General features: G+C 37.8%; 1 protein-coding gene across 4 annotated transcripts in view; it reads right to left on the bottom strand.

Moving 5' to 3' along the window:
* Nucleotides 1-23,053, bottom strand: part of STK3 (serine/threonine kinase 3) — a 309,842-nt gene that overhangs the window by 204,982 nt on the left and 81,807 nt on the right. For 3 of the 4 annotated variants that reach the window (XM_086336067.1, XM_086336066.1, XM_086336069.1), the window contains 2 exons: nucleotides 18,644-18,808; nucleotides 17,976-18,143 (listed from right to left, as the gene is read on the bottom strand). The exons of the other annotated variant lie outside the window; for it this stretch is intronic. In XM_086336067.1, coding sequence (XP_086192193.1) covers nucleotides 17,976-18,143; nucleotides 18,644-18,808 — 333 coding nt within the window. The remainder of the gene's footprint in view (nucleotides 1-17,975; nucleotides 18,144-18,643; nucleotides 18,809-23,053) is intronic. 4 annotated transcript variants of the gene reach the window in all.

The raw sequence follows: 23,053 nt of genomic DNA on the forward strand, positions 1-23,053 counted from the left end.
CTCAAGAGTCTTCTCCAACACCACAGTTCAAAAGCATCAATTCTTCAGCGCTCAGCTTCCTTTATAGTCCAACTCTTACATCCATACATGACTACTGGAAAAACCATAGCTTTGACTAGATGGACCTTTGTTGGCAAAGTAATGCCTCTGCTTTTTAATATTATGTCTAGGTTGGTCATAACTTTTCTTCCAAGGAGCAAGTGTCTTTTAATTTCATGGCTGTAGTCACCATCTGCAGTGATTTTTGAAGTGCTTACAATAGTCAAATTTAGAGAAACAAGAAGAATGGTGATTAGAGATGGGATGAGGGATTAATAAAGAATTATTGCTTAATAAATACAAAGTTTCAATGTGAGATGTTGAAAAAGAGCTAGGATAAATAGCAGTGATGCTGCAGAACAATGTGAATGTATTCAGTGCCACTTTAAAATGGCTAAATGGTAGAATTTATGTTGTACATATTTTCTCATAATTAAGAAAATGAAAAAAACTTTACAGTTCTGGAAACAGGTGGTGGTGAAGGCTGTACAACAATGTAAAGGTACAGCTGACATTTAAACATGAGCTGAATGGCACAGGTCCATGTATATGCAGATTTTTTCAATAAATACTACGTACATCATTGAACTATACACTTAAAAATGGTTAAAATGGGAAATTTTATGTTATGTGTGTTTTCCAACAACTGTTTTTTAAGTTTGGTGAAGCCTTTGAGTAATTAGTTTCAGTCTTCATTAATCATTTTTAGAGCAGGTCAGAATACAGTTACTGAGAAGTTTCTTAATACTTTGTAAGCAACTACAGCTAACCAGCCTCCTAAATAAAGCTGCTGCTGCTGCTGCTGCTAAGTCGCTTCAGTCATGTCCAACTCTGGGCGACCCCATAGACGGCAGCCTACCAGGCTCCCCCGTCCCTGGGATTCTCCAGGCAAGAACACTGGAGTGGGTTGCCATTTCCTTCTCCAATGCATGTAAGTGAAAAGTGAAAGTGAAGTCGCTCAGTCGTGTCTGACTCTTAGCGACCCCATGGACTGCAGCCTACCAGGCTCCTCCGTCCATGGGGTTTTCCAGGCAAGAGTACTGGAGTGGGGTGCCATTGCCTTCTCCGCCTAAACGAAGCACTGCCTACTAAAAGAATTGCTGACCTTCAACCTAGTGGCCCTGACTAAGCTGGGTGGCCATATCAGTGAGTGAGTAAAAGTCGCTCAGTCGTGTCCAACTCTTTGCGACCCCATGGACTATACAGTCCATGGGATTCTCCAGGCCAGAATACTGGAATGGGTAGCCTTTTCCTTCTCCAGGGGATCTTCCCAACCCAGGGATCAAACCCAGGTCTCCGGCACTGCAGGCAGATTTTTTACCAGCTGAGCCACATAAAGTTTCCCTACAGAATGCTGTATATTGCTATTGCAGCAGTCAGGGATGGGTTCTGAAAATGCAGCACTTGTGTTTTGTTACATGCAAGCATGAGCGTGCTATAATACTTTAGATTCGTTTTCCCCAAGCTAAGGACTGCACTTTCACCTTCAGCCACATCCCCTCTTTCTTTGACTAGGGCCTTGTTTCCCTGATTGTCATCTTTGGCCCTACTCCCTACATCTTTAATCCTCTCCCTGTATCCTTCATCTCATTCTAAAATCAGATTAAGTCCTCTCATCCTATTAAAATCTTTCCTCAACTCTGATGCCTCTAAACTAGTTTCCCAAGTTCTCCCCTCCTCTTAGTCGCCAAATAAGCTAAAATAGATTCTCCTGGTACTGTTCCTAGTCCTCTATCCCTCTTCATTCCTTGATCCGTCGGGAATTGGCTTCTGCCCTGCCACTCAGTTAAATTACACTCCTGAAAGTTAACCATGACTTCCAATCTGAGAATCTCTTCATACTACCCAATCTAAAGGAAAAAAAGACAAACACTGATAAAAGTCATCAATCACTTTCTTCTTAAAACTCTTCTCTCCCTTGCCTGAAACACCATATTCGCCAAATTATTCTCTGAGTCTCTGGCATCCCTTTCACCTCCCTCCTCCTAATCCCCAAATAGGAGGACTGTTATTCTGTCCTTCATCATTTTTTCCTTCTCTCCTAAGAACTTTTCAGAAGTTTTCTTTTTGAAATTTTGCAAAGTTATTTTATAAAGGCAGAATACCATCAGCACAAAGGATACTAGAAGGAGTCAGGTAGTTGAAGAACAATTATACTTATGCCAAAAGCTAATTAGCTGGCAAAAGAGGAATGCTTCTCTATTGCACATGCATATCTCAGCGTTCAAGGTTAAGAAAACCACATTTGTATTTTTTGGCAGGTAAAATACATTTTAAATGAAAAAAACATTTGGAATGTTTTCTTTTTTAAATGACTGTACCGCTAGAAGGAAGTATCTAACAATCTGGTCATTATTAATTGCCTGTTTTCTGATATGGTTAATTATTTAGGCTTGATGCAATCATTCAGCTGGTTAAGCCTGCTTACTTGATACAGAGTTAAGGATAGGATGTATAAATGGCAATGTAATATAAATATCAGTTTCTTAAAGCTCAAAAATAATAATTTCCTCTAGAAGAGAGTTTAAAACTTTCATATAGAAATAAAAAGTGAAATCCATAGAGAGCCGATGTTATACCTTACTTTAAAAGTTGTCAGAATATTTATAGTCTTTAAAAGTATAATTTATGATAACTAACAGATAATAATTTATTAATATTATTAATATTAAATAATAATTTGTTGGTATTAAATATTAAAGCCAAGACATTTTTGCACACTTTGGGACTGCTGACTAGCAATGAATCCTTTTTTCATTATAGTTAGTTGATTAACAATGATGTGTCAGTACAGATGTACGGCTAAGTGATTCAGTTATGCCCACAGCATGAGTACTGGAGTGGGCTGCCATGACCTTCTCCAGGGGATCTTCCCAAGCCAGGGATCAAACCCATGTCTCTTACATCTCCCACACTGGCAGGTGGGTTCTTTACCACTAGTACCACCTGGGAAGCCCTTTAAAAGTATAATTTATAGAATTAATGGATAATAATTTATTAATAGCAAATATTAAAACCAAGACATTTTTGCACGCTTTAGGACTGTTGACTATCAATGAATTCTTTTTTAAATTTATTATTATTATTTTTTTACTGAAAGATTCTTTGAATTATAGAGTGCTTTACAATTTTCACAAGTTTCATAAAAAAGAAAAATGACTCATTTTAAAGCTTTTTATCATAAAAGTAAAATATCTAAGATTATTTCATGTAAGCAATTTTCTAAACATTTTAAAGCTCAAAACACTTAAGAATATGGGGACACTTCTAAGATATAGTGCTAAACGAAAAACAAAAATTACAAAACAACACAATCTCATGATTTCAATTTTGGTTAAAAAACAGTATGTTTCTCATGGGCATGATCTACACGAAAAGCAAAAGAATACCATACATCTAAATGTTAGCTGTGAATCTCTAGGCAGACAAGTATAAGTGATTTTTCTTTTCTTCTTCATATTTTGCTTTCTGTCTTTACTTCTTCCTTCCTTTCTATGAGGGCTTCCCTGGTGGCTCAGAGGTTAAAGCATCTGCCTGCAATGCGGGAGACCTGGGTTTGATCCCTGGGTCTGATCCCTGGGTCGGGAAGATCCCCTGGAGGAAGAAATGGCAACCCACTCCAGTATTCTTGCCTGGAGAATCCCATGGATGGAGGAGCCTGGTGGGCTACAGTCCACGGGGTCGCAAAGAGTCTGACACGACTGAGCGACTTCACTTTCACTTTTCCTTTCTACAGTAAACATGTGTTACATTTATAGCTGGGCTTCCTGGAAGAATAAACTCTACACTCTATTCAATCTTGTGCCTCACTTTGGCAGAGCAGAAAAACAAGACCATCTCCCAAAGTTGTACCAAAGGGCTTTAAAGCACTCTCAGTGTTCTCATGCACCTAATCTATCAACAGATTCTATTAATCCACTTTTAAAAACATACCTGAAACCAACCAATTCTCACTTTCTTCTCTGCTTTTACCACCCTAATCCAATCATCCCTTGTGTGGCTCATTCAAGTCTCCTAGTTCTGTGATTCTACCCTTGTAACTCCCTCAGGCTATTCGCATGCCATTCCCCTTCTCAGAAATCCTCCCTGACTTCTCATCTCATTCAGAATAAGAGTCTAAGTATTTACTGTAGCCTTCAAGTCTCTATGATCTGGACCTGGAGTTAGCAGGCACACTCCCACTTCAAGACTAATGAACCTGCAGTTGGCCGCCTTTATGTGGTATATTTTCTACACAGATATCCATTTTCTTAAAAGTTTTCATTCAAGAGTCATCTCTTCAATGAAGCCTTCACTAGCAATCCAATAATGTACATCAACCACCACTGAAATTTCCTACCCCATCACTGAAATTTCCTTTCTCGCTTACCTGTTTTATTTTTCCTACTGTAGGACTTATTACTAACAAAGTTTTGTTGTTGTTTAATACCTCGGTTGTGTCTGACTCTTTTGTGACCCCATGGACTGTTGCCTGCCAGGCTTCTCTGTCCATGGGATTTCCCCGGCAAGGAAACTGGAGTGGGTTGCCATTCCTTCTCCAGAGGATCTTCCCAATCCAGGAATTGAACCCATGTCTCCTACATCTTTTGTACCGCCAGGTAGATTGTTCACCACTGAGCCACCAGAGAAATCCTAAGGTGTTGTATTTACTTCTCTTCTTTATTATCTCTCCCCCTCATTCAAATGTAAGCTCAATAAAGAGAAATTTTCAACTTTTTTTTTTTATTGTTGCATCCTCAGAACTACAACAGTCCCTAGCCATAATAGGTATTCAGTAAATAACTGCTGAATGAAAGAATAAATACATTCCTGTGTAAACCCAAAGCTTTTGGGTCACAGTAACAGCTGACTCATCTAAAGTCATGCTATGAGTGCAACTTATTTATTCATATTTTGAAAATCAGTATCTAAAATGACTTCACAGAGGGCTAAGAGCTGAAGAACAGCTTCAATAAACAATAATGTAGTCATATTTTCTTAAACCTAAAAGGGAACTTCTAGGATCTTCTCTTCAAAATTCAGCAATAAAATTATGACGTGATTTGTTATATCAAAGGTTCTCTGGGAGATCACATTGCTGTTATTGTTGATACTAAAAAATAAGCAATATTGGCTAAAACGACAAAGTTACTCTTCTAAGTTTTCCACTAGAATATTCAATTCCACTCTAGGAGGCTGGATATAAAAACATTCCTTATATATAAACAAAAAACAAGCTGAATATCATACTTCTATGCACCTGAGTATCTGTTATCTAAAAGATCTTGAGATATTTTATAAACATCAATCAATGCTGTGCAAAGAAAGCTAAGACAGAATAGGCAATTAGATACTGTGAAAAACTGGAGGCAATCAGAAGAAATGCAGTCCATGGTGGCAGTGACACAAGCTAAGCAGGAGGTATGGATAATCTGGGTAAGTGCCATGGAAAAATAAATATCATGATTGGACTTGAGGCAAATGGAAACAGTTCAAATTGGCTTCGTACAGTACTCTGTGGAACATATGATGTCCATATGTCCATTACCAACAAACTGAAACATGGAAAATAACAAAAGCCAATGCTGTGATGGCTATAAGAACACACCCAATGCCAGTCTCTACCACACCACAGCAACATAACTTACTACAGCTGCCAGGTAAGCTGGCTAAGAAGTCAGAAGCAATAAGAAAAGAAAAGGGGAAAGACCTACTATGAACTGTTCTCTTCACATACAGAAGAAAAAGCCAGATCTACACTAGAAAGTAAAATATGACCACAATCAAGGCTGAAAATAAAGTGCAATTTTTCTTTTCTTTAGAGTCCCCAAAAGTATGAAATACTTTAGAATTAAAGAGGTCAGTATTTTGTCCACAATTACAAATAATTTAAGATTAAAAGACCTAAATAAAATAAGAATGGGATAAGATGGAATAACATCCAAGAAAAAAAAAAACCTGCAAACGTAACTTTCCCAATTCAAAACACATAAGAGTGAGCTAAAGCAAACTGAACAAAAGATGTGCTAGGGATCCATCACGTTGTACGTCAGTGCTAACAAGTCTACCAAATCTTCTTTCCGTATTCTCTACATCCCAAAGTGATTCTTCAAGATAAAAATTATAGTTGATACCAAAGAAGTACTGCTTACTCAAATGTCATGAATACCAATATACACAGCAAAGCCAAAACTATTTTAAAAAAAATTATAAAAAGTAAACTAACATCTTAGAGCTTATCTGGTGGTCCTGACCTTTTCAACCAATCAAAACCAGATATACCCAGCCAGGTGAACTGCATAAAAATAACCTCAGCCCTAATTCAGAAATACATTGGTTGTCACTCACTGAAACCATACAGTAATAAGATCCAGCAGTTAAAAATACATAACTATTTTATAGTAAATATCAGTGTCATTCCTGTTTCAACCTGACTTCCCATTCTACCCTCAAACCCCCCAAACTTGAAACCAAGTACCATTTGTTGAGTAGCTGGAGTGTGGTTAAGGAAAGGAAGCTATGCTTGTTTGTAAGGAATCTGCCATTTCCTCCCTGCCAAAACACTTGTTTAAAAAGTCATGTAATATTTCTATTAAATTGTAAATGCAGCCGACAAGGAAATGGCCTACTGGCAGTGTGCTGCCTTTGTGGCAGAGCCAACGGGCCTACAGCAAAATAGTGCACATGATAATTTCAACATGCATTCCCAAGTAACAAAATTGTGCTTTACATAAATACCACAGAACCTGAGCAAGATCCAGAAAAAGCAATGAAAATTTGCCCAAGCTTTCATGCTTGCCTGTATCAATTGTATGTCATAACTAAAGCAAAATAGAAAAGCATCTACATATGTCCAAGAAGCTTGTGAAGTTAGATCATATAACCCTGGGAAAACTATTGCAACTTAAATCTGTGTATTTCTTGTTAACCACTGTAACAACTCACTAATAAAAATTAAGAAAAACTGCGGGTATCAAATGAACCAAAATGTACTAACTGCATACAAGTCCTTAAAGACTATAATGCAACTTATTAACAGGAACATATGTTCAGCATAAGCCACAATTGTTATGTTAAATTACTTCTTCCTTTGATATCACTCATTTGATTACAGAATTTAAGAGATTCACAAACCTTCCAATTAAAACAGTGACCTTCAGTTTATAAGTCACTTACTGCAATGCTTATAAAGTCACCTCTGATCATTTATCCCTTACCTTTCATTACATAGCACAACTACATGTAATTATGCTATTTAAACGATCCCAGATGTAATGAAGATGATTCTATTTATGTAAACGTTCTACTGAAAACTAAGTTAACATAATCAAACAAATAATCTGTACTTAATATATTCCTCTAGGACAGCTGAAAATTCTACTCTGCAAGAATTTAGCTAAAATAGTTTTTAAGTCAGGTATGTTCTATCTGTCTTCATTTTTTAAAATATGTCTGATTCAGCCATGATTTCAAACATCAATATACTGCAGACAGCATTTCCTCCAAAAACATTATGAATTTTTAAGTGCAACAGACAAGAAAGTAGAGTCAACACCTGCCCACAGATACCTCCCAATATCCTAATACAAAAACACCTAGATATTTATTATGTCTTCTAAAATAAACGTTAACCTAAACTGTTTCTATGACTCGTTTAATACAAAACACAACAAAACTTACAATGATCAATATAGTTCAGTTCAGTTCAGTTCAGTCGCTCAGCCATGCCCGACTCTTTGCAACCCCATGAACTGCAGCACGCCAGGCCTCGCTGTCCATCACCAACTCCCGGAGTTCACCCAAACCCATGTCCATTGAGCTGGTGATGCCATCCAACCATCTCATCCCCTGTCATCCCCTTCTCCTGCCCTCAATCTTTCCCAGCATCAGGGTCTTTTCAAATGAGTGAGCTCTTCACATCAGGTGGCCAAAGTATTGGAGTTTGAGCTTCAATATCAGTCCTTCCAATGAACAGCCAGGACTGATTTCCTTTAGGATGGACTGGTTGGATCAATATAGTAATTCTATACAATTGATTTTAAGACTTTCAAGAGGGTTGATGACTGAATCACCATTAGCAAACCAAGGCTACTGTCCAGAGGTCAACATTAAGTCTTTCTGATCTCCTTCAACATATTAACAGGATCTAAAGTAGCAAATATGTGTGTGTGTGTTTATTTACATTTATATATATGAATTAAAGCAATTTAAAATTGAAACTTTAAATTAACTGCACTTAGTGAAAGTTCAAAAGTCAAGTCAAGAACAACGCTATGGCTTTCAGTTCAGTTCAGTTCAGTCCAGTCGCTCAGTCGTGTCCAACTCTTTACAATCCCATGAATCGCAGCACACCAGGCCTCCCTGTCCATCACCAATTCCCAGAGTTCACTCAAACTTGTGTCCATTGAGTCGGTGGTGCCATCCAAACACCTCATCCTCTGTCGTCCCCTTCTCCTCCTGCCCCCAATCCCTCCCAGCATCAGAGTCTTTTCCAATGAGTCAACTCTTTGCATGAGGTGGCCAAAGTATTAGAGTTTCAGCTTTAGCATCATTCCTTCCAAAGAACACCCAGGATTGATCTCCTTTAGAATGGACTGGTTGGATCTCCTTGCAGTCCAAGGGACTCTCAAGAGTCTTCTCCAACACCACAGTTCAAAAGCATCTATTCTTCAGTGCTCAGCTTTCTTCACAGTCCAACTCCCACATCCATACATGACTACTGGAAAAACCATAGCCTTGACTAGATGGACCTTTGTTGGCCAAGTAATGTCTATGCTTTTGAATATGCTATCTAGGTTGGTCATAACTTTCCTTCCAAGGAGTAAGTGTCTTTTAATTTCATGGCTGCAGTCACCATCTGCAGTGATTTTGGAGCCCCCCAAAAATAAAGTCTGACACTGTTTCCACTGTTACCCCATGATTTCCCATGAAGTGATGGGACCAGATGCCATGATCTTCGTTTTCTGAATGTTGAGCTTTAAGCCAACTTTTTCACTCTCCTCTTTCACTTTCATCAAGAGGCTTTTGAGTTCCTCTTCACTTTCTGCCATAAGGGTGGTGTCATCTGCATATCTGAGGTTACTGATAGTTCTGCCGGCAATCTTAATTCCAGCCTGTGCTTCTTCCAGTCCAGCGTTTCTCATGATGTACTCTGCATAGAAGTTAAATAGCAGGGTGACAATATACAGCCTTGACGGACTCCTTTTCCTGTTTGGAACAAGTTTGTTGTTCCATGTCCAGTTCTAACTGTTGCTTCCTGACCTGCACACAGATTTCTCAAGAGGCAGGTCAGGTGGTCTGGTATTCCCATCTCTTTCAGAATTTTCCACAGTTTATTGTGATCCACATAGTCAAAGGCTTTGGCATAGTCAATAAAGCAGAAATAGATGTTTTTCTGGACTCTCTTGCTTTTTCGATGATCCAGCGGATGTTGGCAATGGCTTTCAAGTTGTACTTAATTAGTATTTACTTTCATTTTTCATTTATTTCACTGATTCTTATTCTAACCTACAGGTACAACATCATTATTCTAAGAAAGAAGAACCTCAGCTTGCTAGATTTCAATATTAACATCATGAAGTATCTTTGAGATAGGAAAGGGAATTGAGCACATATTCACAAAAAACATTTCTTGGATGCTCTTATGTAAGTCACTCTGCTTTTCAGTTAGACACACAAAGACGAAATACACTGCATTTAAAACTTAGATCTAGTAGAAGAAATAAGACAAAAGCATTAACACTGCAATATTGATACATAGGAAGTTTAAAAGAATCATAAGAAAGACAAGAGAAAAGGTGATACAGGAATTCAGAGGGGAAAAAAAAAGACTTCTTTTTTAAATTAGTGGAACATCAGATAATAATTAGACATACATAAAACTAAACTTTCCAGAAGTTCAAGAGTTTGGGGGATTGGGGGGACATCACAGATGTCCTATGAATATATAGTTCCTGGTTCCAGATTAAAACACAGAACAGTGATGTGCTGTAATAAAGTAAATAATGAACAAAACCACATATTAAATATACAATATAATAAGAAACTCTTTTGAGGGTCTCCAATACTATTATTGAGAGCCACAGTTCTCGGTCTTCGGGGATCAAGAAACTTGTATTTTCATTGATGAAAACTGTGAACTTTCTCACCAAAAGCTGGACATCTGCCCAAAAAACAATATTTAAATGCAATTCTGGGGGTCCACTGACTCTCTGAATTCTCTGCTCCAGAAAAAACTCATTCTACTCTCTTGTGAATCACAGTTTCCATTACTGAGTATAGTGAAAATGAAGTAGAAAACATCTGTATATCACAATATGACCTGAGGTTAGAAAAGAGAGTCCACATGTCTCTCTGTCCTCGTGGGCTCATTATTTCCATATTGTTTCCAGTAGAGGCTGCAGAAGTCATCTCAGCAGCCATAAGCAAGGGCGTAAAAGCTTTCAACAACCTCCCCCAGCTGGCAATAAACTCCCCTGGGCACTGTATAAGCTCCCAATACCTCAAACTCTACTCAATAAGCCAAGAAGACAACAGTAAATATTATCAAATAGGGTACCCTCTGAAAGAACTTGAATTAATTTATAATTTCAATTTGAGATTGAAAACTTAATAAAGCCACCTAATATTTCTAAAGTATTTAATATTATATATATATTGCTCATTTACAATGTCTTCTATGATCTTCATAACAATTTAGTGAAATGGACCATTTGTTGCTATTCAGTTGCTCAGTCATGTCCAACTCTTTGTGACCCCGTGAACTGCAGCATACCAGGCTTTTCTGTCCTCCACCATCTCCTGGAGCTTGCTTAAACTCACGTCCATCAAGTCAATGATGCCATCCAACCATCTCATTCTCTGTTGTCCCCTTCTCCTCCTGCCTTCAATGTTTCCCAGCATCAGGGTCTTTTCTAATGAGTCAGCTCTTTGCATCACGTGACCAAAGTACTGGAGCTTCAGCTTCAGTACAATCCCTCCAATGAATATTCAGGACTGATTTCCTTTAGGATTGATTGGTTTGATCTCTTTGCAGTCCAAGGGACTCTCAAGAGTCTTCTCCAACACTACCTCTCAGTTCAGTTCAGTTCAGTCGCTCTGTCGTGTCTGACTCTTTGCAACCCCATGGACTGCAGTACACCAGGCCTCCCTGTCCATCACCAACTCCTGGAACTTGCTCAAACTCATGTCCATCAAGTCGGTGATGCCATCGAACCACCTCATCCTCTGTCGTCCCCTTCTTCTCCTGCCTTCAATCTTTCCCAGCATCAGGGTCTCTTCAAAGGAGTCAGCCCTCCACATCAGGTGGCCAAACTACTGGAGTTTCAGCTTCAGCATCAGCCCTTCCAATGAATATTCAGGATTGATTTCCTTCAGGATGGACTGGTTGCATCTCCTTGCAGTCCAAGGGACTTTCAAGAGTCTCCTCCAGCACCACAGTTCAAAAGCATCAATTCTTCGGCGCTCAGCCTTCTTCACAGTCCAACTCTCAAATACATACATGACCACAGGAAAAACCACAGCTTTGACTAGACAGACCTTTGTCAGCAAAAAATGTCTCTGCTTTCTAATATGCTGTCTAGGTTTGTCACTGCATTCCTTTCAAGGAGCAAGTCTTTTAATTTCATGGCTGCAGTCACCATCTGCAGTGATCTGGGAGCCCACAAAAATACAGTCTGCCACTGTTTCCACTGTTTTCTCCATCTATTTGCCATGAAGTGATGGGACCAGATGCCATGATCTTCATTTTCTGAATGTTGAATTTTAAGCCAACTTTTTCACTCTCCTCTTTCACTTTCATCAAGAGGCTCTTTAGTTCTTCTTTGCTTTTTGCCATAAGAGTGGTGTCATCTGCATATCTGAGGGTATTGATATTTCTCCCAGCAATCTTGATTCCAGCTTGTGCTTCATCCAGCCTGGCATTTCACATGATATACTCTGTATATAAGTTAAATAAGCAGGGTGACAATATACAGCCCTGATGTACTCCAATATAACTAATTTACAGATAACAGAATTGATTTAGGACTCATACACCAGGTCACCACTACTACGTGGCAACAATGAAAGCATTATGGCACTGGAAGAAATCAGATTTCCAAAGGTTGGTACAGTGATTCTTGCCCTTAAAATTCAAGTTACAAACCAATACTGGGTCACAGAATCAACTGAATTGATTTGAACCACCATTTTTTTTTTTTAATGAAAAGGTGAAGTACAACAAAGGTAAGACTGTGATAGAATAGAAATCAGAGTGGATCACAAATAGTAATTCACAATATAAAATTTATTTCACATGGGACCCATTATAGACATACATAGATAAGTACTGTTCGTCTAGTCTAAGAACCCTTCAGTTGTGTCTGACTCTTTAAAACCCCACAGTCTGTAACCTGCCAGGCTTCTCTGTCCACAGGATTATCTCAGCAAGAATACTGGGTAGGTTGCTATTTCTTCTGCCATCTTCCAGACCCAGGGATCAAACCTGTGGCTCCTGCATTGGCAGGCCGCATTCTTTACCACTAAGCTACCTGGGAAACTATTTATGTATATTTTGTTTCAACTGTGTGCACACACATGCATGCCCACATGTGCATAATATGTCACAGCGTGGAATATATTTCTTACTAAGGATCACAGTCAAAAAAGTATGAAATATAAATCATCCTTCAATCATTAATAAATCAACTTCAATTGTCTCCTGTAAATGCTCCCACACAAATACAGAGAAATATTGCCTTTGTTAGTATCCCACATTAAAATCTTTAAAAGATAGATTCTAGTGTAATTCTTTATCTAAGTAAAACTTAATGGAAATATGTCTCCAATATTACTATTCATATTCACATAATTAGTATGTCAGTGAGAAAGTGATGATTGCTTCCTCAGTATTTACCAAACTAATCATATTTACAGAGGACTTGGCAACATCAACAGCAAGGTTTGAATATAAATTAACAGTGAGAATTTGTCTTCCCTGTGAAACCCTCAGGGGTGACCTCAGCAGACTCAACCAAGAGAAATTGAGATCTGTTTATTCTGTTTTCCCTGCTTATTCATCTCTTCAAGAATAATAACTCCAACTGGACAGAAATATGTTGAAACTGTCAATGTAATAAACTTTAATCCTCGATTTTGGGGCTGGAATGCCTTGTACTCCCACATGTATTAGGACCACAGGGCAGAACAACTCTAACTCTCAAATAGAGTGAAAAACCACATGTCCTGGAAGTAGTACTGAAATGCTCCAATGATCCAATTTGCCCCCTCCTCCGGATCCTTAGCTATTTCTGATCTGAAAGTATAGTTAAGAGAATCAAGGTACCACTTAAAATAATCAGGCAGAAAAACGTAGGGAACAGATAGGGGGAAGAAATGGAGTATAAACAGAAAGAAAAGTCAAGGTTCAAAAGGGACTGTATGAGCATTCATGTATGCACACTGTTAGGAAATAGGGAACAGTCAAAGGAAGTAAAGGCAGCACTGGGGAGAAATGGAAAAAAAGGAAGATGAGGATAAGTTCAAAGGAGAAAAACAAGCAATGTAACACCAAAATAATAAAAATCATATAGGCATATGATCCTTTATGATTTGTAATATACATATAAATGAATAAAAGTTGTTACAGTGTATGGTCTTACATTCTAAACAACTGAATATATATGCACTTCCTCCCCATACACACACACAGAAAGCAAAATAATTCTAACATCAGAATGCAAGTTATCACTGGGACGGAAGTTCCAAGAGGACAGGAAACACACCTGCACTGCTTACCACTACATCCTCAAAGTCTGGCTGGGACGCGATGACTGCGCCCTGAATGTATGCAGAAGGAAATAAAAGGGAACAGAAGTAAAAGAATATACGAAGAAAATTCCAGGGTTCTTGTCTTCAAAAAACCAAACATCCATACTTAGGTGACACTCAGTTTCTCTGACACAAAATAACCAACGTAGGTAACCAGATATATTCTCCAACTGGTCAAAAGGTTGACTTCCTGCCTCCACATGAGAACAGGCATCTATTTTAACATTAACACTAAATCAAAAATGTTAATATTAATGATTAAATTTTGTATTACTGCTAAAATGGATATGTCCATGATAAAAAATAAACACAATTATATGGCAAATAAGTTTCAACAGCATTATTCTCATCACTAAAGGAATCAATAAAAATTATTTTTAAAAAATAATATCCCCAAAATGTAAACTCCAATTTACAACTATTAAATATTTATACAAAATCCCTAGAACACATCTATTGCACAAAGCAAAGTAATACAACAATTAAATACAAATAAGCAATCCTCTACTTGTAGAATAGCAAATCTGAGATACATTTTGACTCAAAGACCTCCCAAGGGAAGGACTGCGAGGATTCTACCCAAAAGAATTATAAAGGGACTTAGACTGAGTATTACAATTGGATACAAAAAGTGATGGGGGACAGCTGGAAGAACAATAAACAGGCAGTAAAAAGTCAAAGGGCTGGGAGACTTCAGCCAGCAAACAGAAAACGGCAGACCAAACTAGAGAAAAGCTGATTAAAATGAGACCAGAAACTCAACAACACAAAAAACAACCCAATTTTAAAATGGCAAATAACCTGAAGAGCCACTTCTCCAAAGAAGATATACAAATGAACAAAAAGTACATGAAAAGATACTCAACATCACTAGCTATTAGGGAAATGTAAATCAAAACCATGAAGTAACACTTCACTCTCATTAGGATGTCTATTATCAAAAGACAGAAAATAAGCGTTGGCAAGAATGTGGAGAAACTGGAATCTTTGTGTATTGCTGGTGGGAATGTAAAATAGCACGATGCTATGAAAAGCAGTAGAGAGGTTCCTCAAAAATTTAAACATAAAATTACCGTATGACCCAGCAATCTAGTTCTGGGTATATACCCAAGGAATTGAGAGCAGACTCTCACAGACAATAAATGTACATCCATGTTCATAGAAGCACTAGTCACAACAATCAAAAGGTGGAAGCAACTCAAGTGTCCAATATGGATGAATGGTCAAACAAAATGTGGTATTTATATTATGGAATATTATTCAGCCTTAAAAAAAGAATTTGGATATATGCTACAACAATGGACGAACCTTGAAAACATTATATTAAGTGAAAGAAGGCAGACACAAAAGGACAAATATTGTATGATTTCACTTATATGAGACGCTTAGAATAGTCAAATTCATAGTAACAGAGAGAATTATGGTCATAAGGTGTTGGGGGAGGAGATAATATAGAGTTACTTTTTAATGTGTATAGAGTTTTAGTTTGGGATGATACAAATTTCTGTACTCGACAGTGTGATGTGAATGTACTTTAATGCCACTGAATTGTATACTGAAAAATGGTTAAAATGATATCATTTTTATGAATACTTTACCACAATTTTAAAAATTTGAGAAAAAACAAGGAAAATAGATCCTGAAATCAATTGTTACTTATCTTAAATACATACAATTTGAAAAAATGGAACAGATTATAGAGGATATAGTGGGTTGAAGAGTGGCCCCCAAAAGATACGTCTATATCCTAATATTCAGAACTTCTAAACAGGATCTCATTTGGAAAAAAAAAAAAAAATCCCTGCAGTTGGAGATTGTTCTGGATTACTGGAGTGGGCCCTAAATCCAATGGCATCTGTCCTTTAAAGAAAAAGGCAGAGGAAAATCTGAGACAGACAGAAGAGGAAAACGCAGACACTCACAAAGGAGAGAGTAATGTAAAAGGGGCAGGCAGGGACTGGAGAGATGTAGCTACAACCCAAGGAATGCCAAGGACTGCTGGCAGCCGCCACCCCAAAGCTGGAGGGGGCAGAAAACGGAGTCTCCTTTAGAGCTTCTGGAAGGACTGCAGCTCTGTGAACACCTTTATTTCAAATTGCTGGCCTCCAGAATTGTAAGAGAATAAAGTTCTATAGTTTTAAGCCACCAAATTTGTGGTAATATGTTAGGACGGCCCTAAGAAATTACCATGGGGGTAAAAAAGATAAAATGAAAACTAAGAAAGTAGATTTGTTGAGCACAGAACATGTCATTCAAGCCAAAATTTAACTATGTAAAAAGCGAGAGAAAAAGGGAATCCTGAGCTTTGTCACTGAGTTGTAATTTCTGGCCATACGATGTCAGAGGGCAAAGTCCCGTGCACACACACTGAGATGGGCCAGGTGCCGACCCAGGCACACACAGCAGGAACTGGGGGATGGAAGATGTGCAGGTGTGCCGGGGGCGGGGACGACTTAACTGGCACCTCTAACCAAGCCCAGTCGTCCAAAATTTCTCAACTTGGTTCTATTATTAATTGGGCAGGAAGGAAGGAGGTCATGGATTCCTGTTTTGTTTTTTTAATTAAAAAATGACTGACTCAGCTTTCAATTCTTAAGACCTGGATATAAACATTTTTGAAATTTTTTAAAAAAAGAAATCATGTTGGATTAGGAGTATACTTGGTTCTGACATAGTGCCACGTAATTTGCAATGAGAGAAGTTACTCTGTGCTTTATTTTTTAAATCCTTGGCTATCTGCTAAAGAGACTACCTCATGGTCAAAGTGAATATGTGGAACTGTTTGGTTGGAAAAAATAAGATTTATACTGGAGGAAGCAGAACAGTAATACTCTTAAGTCCTGGGTTAAATCCCAGCTATGGCACTTAGCTAGGCTGTCTTGGATACTTTGGTTAACCTCGCTAACTTAAACTCAAATATATCTAGCTGAGGATCACCCTAAAAACTTTCTAGCTGAAAGTACCAAAGATATCTAATAATCAGAAAAGAAATGAGAATTGTATTGATCGTTTTATGCTGACCTAGTTATATTTCATGTCAATATTTTCAAAGAATTCATGCTATTTTTGTTTCACTTTAGCAAGAGTTTATATGTACAAGGAAGACGACACATATCATACACAATTACGTTCCTCAAAGAGTTCTCTTTAAAGTGGCAGGCAGATTTTTAAATATTTCAGTATAGTACATTATTATCTATACTACTGAAGTTCAATTCATAATAGCACTATAGTATCAGAATTTTAATTTATTCTTCTTTTTCAAATACTCTAAAATACTGCATTCTTTTTCCTCCCATCTGTTTACTTCACACATTTCTCCATCTACCCTGAAATCACCTTCTTTTCTTTACACACACACACACACACACACATCCTCTCTCTCTCCCTCCTCCACCTTCTTTCTGCCTTCATTTCTACATCCTTTCTTCTTGAGTTGAATACAGCCACTAGAGGGCAATAAGTTTACAAAGATAAATGTACTTATCTATAATGAATTAAGATTCACATACTAATAAATTTTAAAACTGTTCATCACAACCTCTAAAGCAGTGGCAATTAGACTTGAATATGAAATCTATACATTTCAGACTCAAAAATTTATCATGGAAAAGGAGTTCATAAAAGCATAAAATGATATTCATAAAAGGAATTCCATTTTCTCACTGAACACTAAAAATAAAAGCTTAATTCACTTACAGATACATAGCAATATTAGAAATCAGGATTCTTTTTTAATATTAGCTCAACTAGAGAAACAAAAACACAAAAAGGTACAATATGCAGGGTAAGTAGAAGAGAATGGATTTCTTCCAAGCCTCCACTGTTACATTCAGAATATGAGGAACTGAATAATGTAGTGGATTTACCAGCCCTTTCGTCTATTTAAATCATGGGGAAATTCAGCAGGTATACTTTGCGGGGAGAAAAACAGCCACTGTAGAGAGAAATACAGGCTTCACTTCTTTTCCTCCCAGTTAAGGATGTGATGGTGGAAAGAAGTGAACAGTCACTAATCCCTAACAGATAATTTTACTAATTTTTGCACAGAATCCAAATTCAAATGATCTTTTTACTCCATGTTTATTTACACTCACACTACAAAACTGGAGCGCTTTTAACATTGACATTTTCCATCACTTTCTTACCCTCATGGGATGTATATCAGCATAAGGAGGTTTTCCTTCCGCCATTTCTATAGAAGTAATGCCAAGGGACCAGATGTCAGCCACACAGTTGTAGCCTATTTCCTGAATGACCTCAGGAGCCATCCAAAACGGAGTTCCTATCACAGTATTGCGTTTCGCCATTGTATCCTGCAAGAACATGACAGATATAACTACAAAACACTAAGGAAACGTATTGGCCAACGTGTTCCTTAAACATCTGAAACCCTCAAATACTACAGGTCAGATCTGAAATTGACTAGTTTCCTAAAATTTCAGCCAGTTGTGACATGACATATTTAGGAATTTAGAATTCTAAAATAACCAAGAGTCTGCAAGTAACTTAACTCCACTACCCTTCATTAAAGATAGCACTATAACAATAAAACCTACAGAAATAAACAAACGTAGCTTTCCTTTCCAAATATTTAAGCACTTTGATGGCAATATATATTCTTTCATATTCATCCAATGTCTCTTAAATGGTAAATAAAAAATAATTAAATAATACCTAAATCATGGCTTCCTCTCCCTGAAGCAATGAAGTTATGCATTTCTTTTCATAACCCTCAAAAGATATTATCAAGGTTTAGTCACACTCGAACTTGGACAATACAAACCAACAGTGCTTCCAAAAGTAGCACACTTACCGTTAACTGACCAGCAACTCCAAAATCCGCCAGTTTTGCATGTCCTTCTGTATTGAGGAGAATATTTCCAGCTTTTATATCTCTGTGTATTTTTCTCATAAAGTGTAAGTATTCTAGTCCTTTCAAAGTAGATTTGAGAATGGTTGCAATTTCATCTTCTGTTAACTGTAAAGAAATATTTTAAAAACTCAACTGAAATGCTGAGACAACTAAACTCTTACAAGAGAGCATTGTTAACAAGCACTTCTTTCTAAAGATCACTAAACTTTTAGGAAAAGGCTAAACGGTAAAGTACCGAGAACCTCTTTTTCTGATGAAAGAAAATGTCATCATTCAATTTCTCCTTTCTTTAAAATTATCCATGTCATTCCTAAAGCACGTAACATATTCCAAGAATCACCATGACCCTAAGAAATCACTCTTCCCTACGCCATCTAACTCTGAGGTGACAATATGACAGTTATCTGTCCTGAAAAAGTAAATCCAGAGACACCCTTCCCTGCGGTGCCTCCTCACTTTACTGCTGACAGTGGAAACCAAGAGTGTCACACAAAGCAGAGGAAATGCGGAGGGGTGGGCTGCCAAGAGCCTCCTGCGTGAAGCATGGACACCAATACCACTCCTCCTCCCAGTGAGGCACTCTCAACCCACCCAGGTTCTAGACTTCCAACTCTAATATTGAGAACTCAGAAATGAGAATGTCAGAGAAAGACTAGGAGAATGGAAACACAAAAACAGGCCATCAGGGGAAGGAAAAAGGAGGGGCGAGGTGCAAACGTTAAGACTTTCTATACCGATAGCACCAGAGCCAGTGCTATCTGTACCAGGCATTGTGCTAACAGTTCCACATGCGTTAGCTCATTTATCTTTATAACAACCCTATGCAGTAGATTATCACCATTTGACAAAAGTAAAATACAGGTACTCAAACAAACATGTACATGAGTGTTCACAGTAGCACTAGTCACAATGGCCAAAAGGCTAAGACAACCCAAATGTCTATCACAGAGGAATGGATAAACAAATTATGGTATACACAAACAATGGAATATTATTTAGTCGTGAAAAGGAATAAAGTACAGACATGTGTTGCAATGTGGATGGACCTCGAAAACATTACGCTAAGTGAAAGAAGCCAGACGCAACAGAAAGCACGTATTGTATGATCCCACTTATATGCAATGTTAAGAATAGGCAAATTCACAGAAAAAGAAAGCAGACTGGTGACTGCCAGGGACAAGAGGGAGAAGTGGGATGGAGAGAAACTGCTTAAAGGATAGCAAGGTGATGAAAATATTTTGGAACTACACAGGGGTAGTAATTACACAATGTTGTAAATGCACTAATGACAAGGAATTTTTCCGTTTAAAATGGTAAATCTTATATGAATTTTCCTCAATTTAAAAAAACTTTTATTGTGTTAAAATTTCTAAGCAAATTGCCAGGTGGTTTACATTTGCATAAAACACCAATATATACTGTCATAAAAATACTGCACAGACCACGTAAAGCTTTGCAGGCCGTGGATAAGGAGTCTGGATTATTTGAAAATTCTAATACTTTTAGGAACTGATTCTCTACCTCAGACCAGATGGACTGACTTCATGGTCCACAGAGAGCAAGCACTATATTCTGAAGCTGCACCATTCAACACAGTAGCTCTCCAGCATTTGAAACATAGCTAATCCAACTGAGATATGCTATAAATATAAAATATACCAAAGTTAAAGGCCTAGTACCAAAAAGGAAATGTAAGGTATCTCTAATAACGTACATACTGCTTACACAGTTAAATGACATTTATATACTAATTATATTATATTTAAAATGTGTTAATGTTATTAATATTATATAACATAAAATTAGTATCAGTGAAAAAAATGTTTGTCACTCTGTCAGGTCCAAGTCTTTGTGACTCCATGGACTATAATGCCAGGCTCCTCTGTCCATGGAATTCTCCAGACAACAATACTGGAGTGGGCAGCCAATCCCCTCTGCAGGGGTCTTCCCAACCCAGGGAACCTACATCTCCTGCATTGCAGGCTGATTCTTTTCTGTCTGAGCCACCAGGGAGGCCCCGCCTATACTTAATACATTAAAATTAACCTCATCTGCTGCTTTTTTTTTTTTGAATGTGGGTACTAGAAAGTTTAGAATTATATACGCAGCCCACACTAGGTTTCTACTGAACAGTACTGCACTAGGAAAAGGGTCCAAAAGAGCAGAGATCTTTGTCTGGTTCACTGATGCATCTGCATCAGTGCATACACTGATGCAACCACACCTGGCATACAGTTAGCAATCGATAAAGAATGAATGAATGGGTACAGACTTGTAGTTACTAAAGGAAAAGAGAAATTCACATCTGATGGCCCCAGTCTTTTAAACTTAGTGGTCTGCAGCCCCGGTGGGTGGGTAAGAGGCAGGGGTGCTAAGGGGCCACCACACCACTGCAGAGGAATGCGAAGCGGTGGTGCTGTCTTACGGGCCCGGGTTCTCTCCGCTCTCCCGATTCCACATCCCTACTATAAAGATTAAAGAGCTCAGGCTGTTACAAAAGCAGTACCAGTCCAAAAAACTGTGTCATGTTTAGTCACTCTAATGCTGACCTTTTCAGTTACCTAGACTTCAATTTTTATCCTCCTAGCATTCCACTATTTCCAACCAATAATTCAACTAATCCTTCATTAACTTCTTGGCTTGTTGTCTCTGCTCCTATATCCTGTATTTCAGAGCCACGCTAGAGCAAGTTGAAAATTAAATGGACCTACTATACTTAGGTCTCAGGATGCATCTGATTTCAGTGCTGTAAAGCACTGAACACTGTAAAGCATTTGCCACTGGACAAATCCACAGAAAGACTAAAGGAAGACTTGCCAGAGATAGTTGATCATGAACGGTCTGGTTTTGCTAAATGACTTTCAAGGTTCATTCCAATTCTACGATTCTATAACATTACAAAAGATCTTCGTCGTCTTTTCTTAACAAAAGACTAATTTGGGCATCCATTTTTATTTTTCACTAATTTGGGCATTCACACTAATTTGGGCATCTGTTCTTTCAACAAGTATCCACTGCACTGGCTCTCTTGTATAAGTCCTGCTAAAGGTGCTGGGTATACAGTGGTGAAGAAGCTGACAGTACTAGTTTTTATGAAGTTTACAAGAATACCTGAGGCCACAGCCAGTATTTGGCCCTGAATTAATAAAGGTGGAGAGCACAGATCTGAAGCAAACATGAAGTTTCTGAAGTCTCTTTCCCATTATGCTTTTCTCTATTCAGTAATAAATCCCTCCCTCTACTTTAGGGGTTCATTTCATATCTTCCCTCTAATCAAAAAAAAAAAAAAATGATGCAATAGCCAATGATTCTAATAGTACACGGATATGTCTTAAAATTATTTGTGTACAGTATTATTCTAACAATCCCTTTGAATATTAAGGCTCAAATGTGGTATCTGCACTTTAAGACTTTTAACTTCAATTACAAAATGAAAGGTTTGTATCCCTTGAAAAAATCATTTTAACAATTAACAAGTAAACAAGCATTTTCTAGAACACAGAGACATCATGTTGACTTAAATTTTTTAAATTAATTTACAGTTATAGAGTCTTTTATATGAGTTTCACACAAACATGAATGCATGAATTAGCCTCAATATAAGCACAGAGTAGCAAGGCTTGTTCCAAAGATGAGATTCAAAGTATGTATTCAACAAAGAGTAAAGGCAGCCAAATTTCAGCCTTAAGTGCAAAAATTTCAGGTAAATCTTGACAAATTTAGAAGAATAAATGTTTATCTGGTCTCTATTAAATATCAAGGGTAGCAAATGCGCTTTGGAAAAGAATAGTATCTATTTCAACATTTAAACCACTCAACATATATTTTGGGTCACAGAGTGAAAAAGCTGGCTTAAAACTCAACATTCAGAAAATGAAGATCATGGCATCCAGTCCCATCACTTCATGGGAAATAGATGGGGAAACAGTGGAAACAGTGTCAGACTTTATTTTGGGGGGCTCCAAAATCACTGCAGATGGTGACTGCAGCCATGAAATTAAAAGACGCTTACTCCTTGGAAGGAAAGTTATGACCAACCTAGATAGCATATTGAAAAGCAGAGACACTACTTTGTCAACAAAGGTCCATCTAGTCAAGGCTATGGTTTTACCAGTGGTCATGTATGGATGTGAGAGTTGGACTGTAAAGAAGGCTGAGCGCCGAAGAATTGATGCTTTTGAACTGCGGTGTTGGAGAAGACTCTTGAGAGTCCCTTGGACTGCAAGGAGATCCAACCAGTCCATTCTGAAGGAGATCAGCCCTGGGATTTCTTTGGAAGGAATGATGCTAAAGCTGAAACTCCAGTACTTTGGCCACCTCATGCAAAGAGTTGACTCATTGGAAAAGACT

This window comes from Bos grunniens, chromosome 14, assembly GCF_055505025.1.
Source record: "Bos grunniens cultivar Pamir isolate PY7600 chromosome 14, Bosgru_T2T1.0, whole genome shotgun sequence".
NCBI classification, from domain to species: Eukaryota; Metazoa; Chordata; class Mammalia; order Artiodactyla; family Bovidae; genus Bos; species Bos grunniens.